General features: G+C 34.4%; 1 protein-coding gene across 3 annotated transcripts; it reads left to right on the forward strand.

Annotated features, from left to right (window-relative positions):
• The first annotated feature begins 1,094 nt into the window (after nucleotides 1-1,094).
• Nucleotides 1,095-5,207, forward strand: LOC145122082 (calmodulin-binding protein 60 A-like). 3 transcript variants are annotated; one of them, XM_079057765.1, is made up of 9 exons: nucleotides 1,095-1,405; nucleotides 1,529-1,592; nucleotides 1,701-1,786; nucleotides 1,894-1,957; nucleotides 2,563-2,639; nucleotides 2,713-3,200; nucleotides 3,287-3,447; nucleotides 3,559-3,762; nucleotides 4,445-5,207. In XM_079057765.1, exons 1-9 carry the CDS (start codon nucleotides 1,305-1,307, stop codon nucleotides 4,931-4,933), a joined length of 1,734 nt encoding a protein of 577 aa, XP_078913891.1. In that variant the 5' UTR covers nucleotides 1,095-1,304; the 3' UTR covers nucleotides 4,934-5,207. The 3 variants fall into 3 exon arrangements, with proteins under 3 accessions (XP_078913891.1, XP_078913920.1, XP_078913950.1); XM_079057794.1 differs by lacking the exon at nucleotides 1,529-1,592 and having other exon boundaries at nucleotides 1,295-1,405; XM_079057824.1 differs by lacking the exons at nucleotides 1,095-1,405; nucleotides 1,529-1,592; nucleotides 1,701-1,786; nucleotides 1,894-1,957 and adding an exon at nucleotides 2,341-2,431.
• The last annotated feature ends 6,203 nt before the right edge of the window (nucleotides 5,208-11,410 follow it).

Below are 11,410 nucleotides of genomic sequence, written 5' to 3' on the forward strand. Positions count from 1 at the left end.
ACCCAAATTAACCACAATCTTCAAGTTAATGCATTCAACTTTAGAGGAACAATAGAGTTCCATCTTGAAGGAAAAAAAGTTTATCGAGAGTGCCACTTTCTAAATAAGATCTAGCGAAAGACGCTGAAAATTACCCTCTGGGATCCAATTCCATCCCTCATCGATCTCTTTGGTCAGAAAATAGAAAAGTCTATCTAGGGATGTTATTTGGTCCGAAACCGACCCAAACCGGAACCGAATAAGCCTTAAACTAAGAACAAGGAACTGAACCGAATAGTTTAATCGGTCCTTATTTGGTTCGACTCTATTAAGAAATGTGTTATCTAAGAAGGTGTTCGGAACCAGACTAGGAAAAAACCAAAAAGCGAACAAACACTTAAACTAAGAACTGGGAACCAAACCGAATATCTCAATCGCTACTTATTCGGTTTCGGTTCCGATTTGGTTTTTTGGTCCAAACGTTCATTCCTACTCCATATAAGCCAAAAGAAAGGGCATTGTATTGTCAATTCAACACTTAAATGAAATTCATAAAATGATGAAAGTCAAATCATTTACTCTTTATGAAACATCCATTAAGGGGTTTTTTTTTTTTTTTTTTTTTTTTTTTTTTTTTTTGTTAAAAGTATATAGAACTATACAGGCATCCAAAAACATTTGAACTTAAAATCTCATCCGGTATCATTAGTCCGAACCACTCTTGATTGGGTAAGGCATGTTTCTGTTTTAAATATCATGGTATATGATATAGTTAACTCAATTGATCATAATACATGTAAAGCATGTTATCACATTTGATGTGTACTAGTTTAGAGTTTTGATTGGTTTCAAAGATAATTATTGACGTGTCAATCTCAAACTTATTGGTTCAAAACGAGTTATTGAAAAAGTGAATTTATTATTTAAATAGTATTGTTTTTAGTAATGTATAAACATGAATTATTCATAAGATAAAAGAATAAATTAAAAATATTGATCCACCCGGATTAGAATAATGTTCCTTTGACCTTTCCATCCCAACCAACCCTCGAGGGGCTATCTAAAAAAGACATTTCGTTGGTGGCAAAGAGCAACTTTAAGATTCTGCATATAACTGCTTATAACGAACCCAAAAAAGGTCCGTGGTGCATCGTTGGTGACAACACTTTTTTTCTTGTTTAGTGATGGCGCCTGAGATCAACGCGGTGTGGTGGGCCATTTGCTCCGTTTTATCGATAAAAGTCGGGGTTCGATCGCACGAGCAAATCAGTCGCATAAACACCTTTCGATAACACACACACACTTTGAGCTTGAACAATTTGAAAATGGCGGTGGTGAATCAGCAGTTGGAAGATGATATCAACCATGGATCAGGAGGGAGCACAACTTCAATTGATGATATCGCTAGGGTTAATGCTTCAAAAGAGTACGAAAATTTATATTTTTTCCTAATTTTATATGTTCTAGCTTATGAACTAAACTGAAATTAGTTACATGAGACTGCACGATCTGTTCATCAAGTGTTCTATTCACGTCGCTGTTTTCGCAGGGCGGAAATAGAGCGGTTGATTCGCCTATACCTTAAAATTATGTGGCCTACGATTCATGCCAATGTGAATCTCTCTCTCTCTCTCTCTCTCTCTCTCTCTCTCTCTGTGTGTGTTACACCATCTTTTATGTTTGGAGAAGTTAAATTGAAAATGGCGGTGGTTAATCAACAGTCTGAAGATGATAACAACCATGGAGCAGGAGCAGGAGCAAGGACAAGTTTAGTTGATGAACTCGCAAGGGTTACGGCTTCAACAAAGTAATAAGATTCTTATACCTTTCTGCTAAAATCTGTATATTCTTTCCGATGCTTATGAATTACACTGGAATCAGTAATGCATAATATGTTCCTGAATTATTTCACAGGGCGGAAATGGAGCAAGTGGTCAACTTATGTAAGGGAACTTTATGGCCTATAATTTCTGCAGATGTAACTCTCTCTCTCTCTCTCTCTCACACACACACAAACATATTTAAGGCTTCTACAATGCATTGAACTCCATAGAATTCAATGGATTGTCACATCATCTTTCTACAATCCATATAACTTTATCATTTTTTTTTCCTATAATGCATTGTACACTACAAAGTTCAATAAAATGTTACAAAATACGGTTGTGTTTCTCATCCTAGTTGTGCAAATGACCTTACTGTTTTCACAGTATCAATTATTATCTACCCAGCTTCATTAGCTTATATAGTTTTTTACTAAATATGTTAGTTCAACAGCTTACAGAATTTGGGTGTATATATATATATATATATATATATATATATATATATATATATATATATATCATCCGTGTAAAACTGTAAATGGAAATTTTCTTTGTGAAGTAGTTTGGGCTAGGTCTAGGGCTTCAAATAAGCCAAACACACTACAAGGCGGTTTCTTTGATTCAAGGTTTTTCATTTGTTGAGTTCATCTTGCAATTATTTTATCATTCAACCCCTGTCCATCAATGTTGTAGATAAGATTGTCATATACAGAGTGAGTACCATGAATAACACTTACTCTTGCTTCATGTATACCAGATCAACACAATGCAGCAAAAATTTCTTTCGGTGATAAAAGAGAAATCTGGCTTGGATCTGTTGAGGGGCATGACATGGTAAAGAATAAAACATTGGTAGATCTTTTTGATAACTACAAATTTGGCTTACAAGTAGTTGTAATTTTATCAGGAATTCTGGTAATACAGCAAGTACTTCAGGATCATCGGTTTTCCAATTTCAATTCTCAAATGGAATCTCAACACCAGTTTCTACAGGCAAGAATATTGAAGGAAAAGACAATAAACCCTTTGTAGTAACTTTGGTTGATCAAAACTCAGGGCAGATTGTGAAGACCGGGGCTGAGTCTGCAACAGAAATTGAAATAATAGCTCTTGAGGGTGATTGTGATGATTTTGAAACAGAGAATTGGACTTCTTGTGAATTTAACAATAAGATCATCCATGAATGGAATGGAAAGAAAGTACTTCAAGGAAACACTTCCCTAAAACTAAAAGAAGGTATTGTTTACGTAAATAAGATTTCATTTACACACAATTCAACCTGGAAGGGAAAGAGAAAGTGTAGGCTGGGTGCAAGGTCAAAGGATGCTGTTTTTGGCACTTGGGTAAAAGAAGCAAAAACAGAATCCTTTCTCCTTAAAGACAAGCGCAATTTCAGTAAGTACCTATATATATGTTTTATTTTATACATTTGATTTGATAATTGATATTATATTTCCATAGCTTCTGTTTTCACTTTTCAGAGTACAACAAGCATGAGAATCCATCCTCATCCGATGAAGTGTATCGATTACATGGGATCAACCATCGTAGTGATTGCTCTAAACGTTTGATAAAAGAAAACATAAAAACTGTGATGGACCTCCGTACTCTCAATGCAATTAATCCAGAGAAGCTCAAAGATGTAACTTTTTTGCTTGTTTTTTGTTTCAGTTTCTATCCGGGTGCTTGCTAGTGTCCACTTAATTGCTCAATCATAGTAACAATCATGTCATTAATATTGTCGTATCTGCAGATACTTAAGGTTCGTCCTAACGACTGGAAGATCATCATGAACAATGCAGAGAAGTGTAAGGATGATAATGGGATATACTTGTACCTTAATTCAAGAGATGATCAAAACAAACATGGTGTGGTTTTTAATGTTTATGGACATTTGTTGGGATTAGTTTCCGATTCTATATTCCTTCCTTTCTATAAGCTTTCCAGCGAAAAAAAGGTAAGTTCTGTTCTCTTTAGTTGATCTAGTTGACTCTCATAAATATCTCGGTTGTCAATCGTATGAACTGTTTAAATGACAAAGCGGTACTCTTTCTTTAGTTGATCTATTTAATTACTCTGGGAAAATACAAAAACATCACTTGTATTTGTATGAATGTGCCGATTTAGCCATTTAAATATTTATAGTAGCTATTGAACCATTAATTATACTGTTTGCAGTTGTGGGATAGAAGAAAAAGTAAACACACTTTGCCTTATAAGTAAACTGTTTAAACTGTTTTCAAATTGCCAACAAAGCAAGAAATGTTATAAAAGAATGGCAAACTTTGTTTTTTTTTATTATTTTCACCTGCTATTATAATAATAATAATAATAATAAATAAGAGTTGACATTGTTTTTAGAAAATGTACTATTCCAACTGTTTTCAAGTTGCCAAAAAACCTAAAAGATGTTATAAAAAAAAGTAACAAACTCTGTTTTTTTCAATTTCCAACCGTCATAGCTTGTCATAATTCATATTTACTCTTTTGGACCAGATTTCAAATTTGGTCGAACATTACAGATATTGTCCAAACTTTTTGTTAAACAAATCCAAACGAAATATAATACTGTAATGATTTAATGATGGGTAAATTGATATATAATTGGACTGGTTTTAATTGATTTTGTTTCCTTTCAGGCTGATGGTGAAAAGCTGATAGTATCAGCATCTGAACAGTGGAGGGAAGTCGTCTTTTTCGAAGATGAGGCTGCTCTGATTAACCATCTTCAGCCACCCACCAGTACCACCCTGAACTCACTCCCTAATGGCCTTCTTAACTTGGTGATTCCTCAGAAAAACAATCACACAGGCCTTATTACAACCATCGAGAACCACAACCACTGGAAAAATAATACTATTGTTGGACTAACCGGTCAATCAAGTCAAAGCCCCAAACGGCCTGCATCTGAATTTGAACATGTTATCTCAAATTACTCCCCTAAAAAGCCCAGAGATGATATGGATACCGAGGATGAAGATTATATGCAGTATCTTAATTTCTCACATGCACAAAAATGGAAGACTGTGTGGTGTGTGGTAGGATGGATTTCCATCTTCTCAAAAGTACGCAGTCTATCAATTGCGACAAATGGTCATTCCAGCCCAATCCAGCACATGCAGATTTAGAGAATCTGGTTTGTAAATTGTAATATGAGGTGCTTTTTAAATGGCTAAGCGTACGTAGAGAGGTGGGCCTTATAGTCGTTTATGATTGAATGGTGATTGGGTTACCCTTTTTATAAATAATTTCCGACCCTTGCAAACTTGAGGAGTTGATGGCTGTGTTTTTTTATTTCTGTTGTAGATTAAGATCGTTACGTGTCAAGTTGTTTCAAAGGATTTCTACTTGTTTCTGTATTTATTTGAAAACTATAATATTCTGTTGTGTGTTTTCTTTTTATCTTTTATGACCCGATAATTGCCAGATCATTTTTGTAGTTTACTCTTAAATTTATAACAAACAATGTAATAAAACTGATTTTATATAGATAAATTACCTGACTATTTCTCATTATATTTAAGTAAATACTTGATTTGATTCATGAAAAATAATCACCTAAAAAGTAGTACATGCAAATATTCAACGACTTTATTTATTTTTGGACAAATATCGCACGCACGTACGTTGGCAAAAGAAAAAGCAATCTTACCAATGGGTTTTGTTGTCCCTTTAATTGAATTAAAGTAGTATTAATAAAAACATAAACTATAATAAGAAACTATGGGTGTTTACCGCGCGTTGCGGGGACAGAAGGTGCTGTTTTTTTTGTCTGTTGATGTGTTTCACTTTTTGGTAATACTAATAAAATATAGTAAATTACATATTTACCCATGTCATACAATGCAATGGATTACTGGGATGTGTGCATTCATTTTATGGAAATGTTCTTATTGGACGACATCAGACATGAGGTTAACTGCCTAATCGAGTAGGACAGATTCGGTCAGGGTAGAAGGTTGAGCAGGGAAGCACAATATTCCTCTGATTGACACTGCATTACTTGTTCAGGTAAAAGTGGGCCCAAAACTCCAGTTGGTACTTCTCTAAATCCTGCCTGAAAACCAAATGAACACAAGTTTTAGGTAATGAGAAATCAACAACGGAATGGAATGGAGTGAAGGATTACAGAATAGGAATGGAATGTGATTCCATCTCCTGGGCTGATTTTCATTCCATGCAATGGAATTATAAATTAATTATTATTAATTATACCGTAATAATACCTGCCAAACAATGTAAATCAATCCCATTTCAATTGATTCCTCAAATGTTCTTCCTGACTGTTCTCTGCTTTGATTCGAAAAACACCATCAACCTGCAAATGGTACAGAAAGTGTGTTAAATGCAATAAATAGAAGCATGCTTCCATTTCTTCCTATTACAGCATTGTATTTTGGAACATTTATTCAATTATATAAAATGAAATTCTATTTACAAAATATATAATTTTTAACGAAATAGAATGTCATTAAAACCGAAATAGGATTATAACAATTTTAATTCTTTGATGTAATTAGCATTATGCCATTTCCCTCTTCAAATTATAATCCAACCAACATCCAAATTCAATGCCAAACATACTTCAGATACACTGTTCAAAAACTTAATTAAATTGAACAAATCGGTGCCATGAGACCACATGGTGACTTAGGTTTGGGTTTGGGCCTTTGGGGGAGGAAAAGGGGGTACATATGAGAGCAACTTGGTCGGTGGATCACAATCAGAGTGATAGGGACAAAGAAAAAGAGGAATCTAGAGATTCTGTTATGATTATTAAAGACAGACAGAAAGATGTTAGATACCTAAACCCTAAACCCTATATATGAAAAGTGCAACAAATAGCAATGTACTTTGAAACTAACTGCAAAAAACAAAAACAAAAAGGTGTAAATTCAAAGTACATTATTATTTGGTGCATTTACAACTAAATATGGAAAATATAACAAATAGCAATGTACTTTGTTTTTTGGTAGAAAAATCAAAACAAATCGCTAAAAACAAAAACAAAAGGTGTAAATTCAAAGTACATTATCACTTTAGCTATTCATGAGAAATTACCATTAGAACCTTCATCATACTTTCTTTTATTTCTATTACAACATTATACTTTCAATGTTTTTCTTATTAAAGCAATGTACTTAAAAAACTTATAATATTGTAATGAGAAATGAAAGTAGGGTGTTATAATAAACAAATAAATTCAAAGTACATTGTTGTTTAGTGAATTCACCACCTAAATATGGAAAATACACCAAATGACAATGTACTTTGGTTTTTGGTAAAGAAACCAAAATAAATTGCAAAAACCAAAAAAGAAATGTGTAGATTGAAAGTAGATTGCTATATAGTGCATTCACTACCTACATATGGAAAATGTAACAAATAGAAATGTACTTTGGTATCACCAAATTAGTGTGAAATAGCCTTTATGGAAAAAGTATTTGGATTTGCTTTTTAGTGGCAAAAGTCAATAAGTTAAAAATGTTTGGCTAACATATTGACTATTGCTTGTTTTTTATTCTAATAAGTCATAAGTCATTCCAAGATGTCACAAATTATAACTTCTTCAAAACTCATTTTCAAAGGCTAAACCAAAATGTAACACCCATGTTCTAGATTGATTTAGCTTACTATTTATCAAGTACCAAAGATGGAGTTTCACGAAAAACTTTGTGCCACGACGTGGTGCAAGGATGTCCACAACGTGGCATGGAGTAAATGGAACGCATGTTTTTAATGAGTACCATGACGTGGTAGTGGGTTGGCCACGATGTGGTAGCTGTTCTAGCCCAAGCCTATAATTTGAGGGTGTCCTCCCATATTTAAGCAACATTTCCATGGGATTAGGGCATCTTCTTCAGCCTCCAACCCTCTACCTCAAACCTTAGCCTCCCTTAGAGAGTTTTGGTTCATTTTGGTATTCTTGGTACCTTAAACAAGAAGAAGAAGAAGAAGAAGAAGAACTTTTGGTGCATTAATCTAGCAAGCAACTTCATCATCACCATCTTGAGCATATTTTAGACCCTTGTGAGTATTCAAGTTCCAAGCTTTCTAGTTTGTGTTTCTAGATCTAGCGTTTTTGTCCCTTTTTTTCATGTTGTGAGAGTTTGAAGGAATATATTTCATAAAGTTGGCAACTTTATGGATACTTGAGGTCCATTTGAAATTATATGTTCCAGATCTAGTGTTCCTTAGTGTATTTGGCCTTGTGTGCAAGTTTGAGCCCTTTTTCTTCCTTGGTTTTGACCTATTTTGGGTGAGACATGCATTGGACATGCATGTCCAAAGAACAAGTTTTTATGGTGTATTTTGGGTGTGAAAGTCTTCAGGAAAGTGTTGTTGGGTGACTTGGTTGGTTAAGAGCTTAATCGGTTAACTCATGTCTTAAGATGTCATTAAGGACTTAGGGTTAGAAGTTTTGGCTTATTGGGATGACTTAAAGGATAAAGTTGAAAACTTTATCCATTAAGACCTTGGGGTGTATCAGATCTGAGCTTTGGAGCTCTTAAGGACAAAGAAAACAACTAAATCAATTAAGCTGTTAAGACCCAGTTACCACACCGTGACACTTTGGCCGTCACGTCGTGGCGACTTGGAGGCTACTCGACGGTTTTGTCTTTATGTTGCTATGATTTTGCCAATGGAAGGCCACGACGTGGCGATTCACTGACATAATTTTTTGGGGCTATTGACTTTAAGGATTAACCTTGGACCGTTGACTTGGGTTGACTTTTGGTCAAGATTGTTGGATTATGGATGTAAACTAAGATTGGACCTTGTATGTTTTGATATGAGTACTGTAGCATCTGTTGCGGGGCACTTAGTTGCGGTTTAGCTGATTTTGTGAGTCTGGTGAGTTTTCTCACTATACTGTGTAGGATGTTAGTTGTCTTTGTGATACTTGCATGGAAGACCCATGGGGCAACCCGTGACATTTGTTTGAAAGACCATGAGGGTAGCTCATGGCATTTACATGAAAGACCTTAGGGGCAGCCCATGGAACTTGAATGTTAGACCATGTGTAACGTCCCGATTTTCAAAGCAATTTATTTCATTTTAATTTATTTAAATATATCATAGTATAATTACTTTTAATGGAAAGATGTTGAAAATGCATGTGTGTACAGTCGAACATTGCCCTTCTCACGAAATACCTAAAAACATTTATAACAACTGGGTAAGTGTTAGGCTTAGTGAGTTCCCCAAAATACCATATACCACAATACATATACAATGCATACACATAATGACCTTCAACATAAAAGTGGTCTGCCCTTGGCCTTCAGCACGAACCTGGTCCGCCCTTTTTGCTTACAGCATATAGTTGGTCTGCACTCAACTATATATATATATATATATATATATATATATATATATATATATATACATATAGCAAAAGTCCATATAACAAGCAACGAATTATCCTAGTCTAATTGCCTAAGTGCATACTAGTGGGTAACTATGTCCTAACATACAGATGATACATATTAGAGTATACAATATAGTGAGACACCTTGACAATGACTCAGAACATTGACAGCTATCTGGGTGATTCTACTGATGACCCAACTAACGGATAGCGCACCGAATAAGTATTAGCAGAGATTTCCTAGACAAAAGTCCGGAAATTGCACTGGCAGAGCTTCTACTTGTTAGCTACTACTACTTTACGATTCGTAGGGATTCGTCGCTGACTAAAACTAAGGGAAAATAGGCTAAAATCAGAAGCAACTTGAGTGAGAACTTGGGAGGTGTGGGAAGAGAATGAGCCATTGGAGGCTATCTATTGGCGATTTTTAGGGTGCACAACGTGCAAATAGGGTGCACGTTGTGCATTTTAAGGAAATGTCTCCACAGCCGCTTTATGCCACGTTTCAGCCTCTCTGTTGTTCGTGCTTTTACCTTCTAGAAGTGCACGTCGCGCACCGCGTGCGGCGCAAAAAAGATTTTGTAAAGTTTGTAACTTCATCATACAAACTCCGTTTTTGACATTCTTTATATCCCCGGAAAGCTCTCGAAAAGATCTACAACTTTCATTTAGACCCCAACGGCTAACTCTTACTTTATTTTTCGTCCATATTTTTATATAATTAAATGATTTGCTAAAATCATAACTCTCTCGTACGGACTCCATTTCTGATATTTTTTCTCAAAATTCCTATGTTAAAGAATACTATAATTTTCATTTTGGCGACTTTAGCTAAAGGTCAACGATTTTCTTCATAGCTTTTTACGTCACACATTCCTTGTGTGTGGCTGACATTTATATCTTATGAAAATCATATCTAATTCATATGGAGTCAGATTTCTAAGAAAGATATATTTTTAGGATCGGAACATGTACTTTCTCTCTCTCTCTCTCTCTATATATATATATATATGTGTGTATATATATATATATATATATATATATATATATATATATATATAGAGAGAGCTAGGTTCAAATGTGGATTGACATCTATTGTGCGGACGTGTGGATAGTGCTATTCTGTGAGAATGAAAAAGAAAATATGTTATTTGATAATATCAATACGTTCAATCTTACATAATTATTGTCATTATCACGCATTCTCACTAATTAAATCGTCTATAAGGTTATTATAGACTTTTTATTATTATTCTCATTCTGTCAGAATGTTTTCAGAATGTTTATTGAGTCGTATTTTGTAAGAATAAAAATGAGTGAAAAACGATGCATGAGAACAAAAACGAATAAGAATTAGTGAGAATGCATGAAAATGACAATAATTGTGTGAGGTTGAATGTATTCACATTACTAAACAACTTATTCTCTTAGTAATTCTCATAGAATAGCACTATCCACACATCCGCACAATAGTTGTCCATCCATATTATAACCTAACCCTATATATATATATATATATATATATATATATATATATCTGTGTGTGTGTGTATATATATATATTAACGCACTCATTTTTTCGATTTACGGTCGATTCAATTTATTTTTCCTATTTTTCTTGGGATACAGAGTAATATATTCTACTTCAAATTTTATAAACATTTGTTTATATTTAATCCTATGGAATGGTAAAAATGGAGTGTTATAACTCTCCCTCACTAACAAAGATTTCGACCCCGAAATCCTGCTCCTAGTGCACCTATACGTTATCTTGTCGGAGTTATCGAGATCAACTCGTGATTAAATCGATGTTGTCACATTTATATGTCTCATAAAACTTCATTTTCTATCTTAAAAGTACTCCTGATCTCTTTGCGAAGTCTTCCAAAACCGAGAATTCGTTGATTTGTACTCCCATAAACTATACGCTCTAATTGACAATCGCCTTCAGACGTGAAATGTCGATACAGTCGACTCGATACCAGGTGCTTAACTATGAAACTTTATCTTCAACTTCCTAACGAAATCCACCTTTCGGAACATGCCTCTAATATCCTTATGTCTTGTCCTTAAAACACTCACACATCTAGATTGCAAGTGGTTTCTTTACTTAGTTTAGGTCTTCCATCATCGTGATTTTTAACCAAAACTACTATAACGATTTTACTGGTTTGAAAACACTGGAACCAATACTTTAATATTGGTGATGGACTCCTAATAAGGTTTGCTTATC

Source organism: Lactuca virosa, chromosome 1 (assembly GCF_052849685.1).
Source record: "Lactuca virosa cultivar CGN04683 chromosome 1, Lactuca_virosa_CGN04683_v6, whole genome shotgun sequence".
NCBI classification, from domain to species: domain Eukaryota; kingdom Viridiplantae; phylum Streptophyta; class Magnoliopsida; order Asterales; family Asteraceae; genus Lactuca; species Lactuca virosa.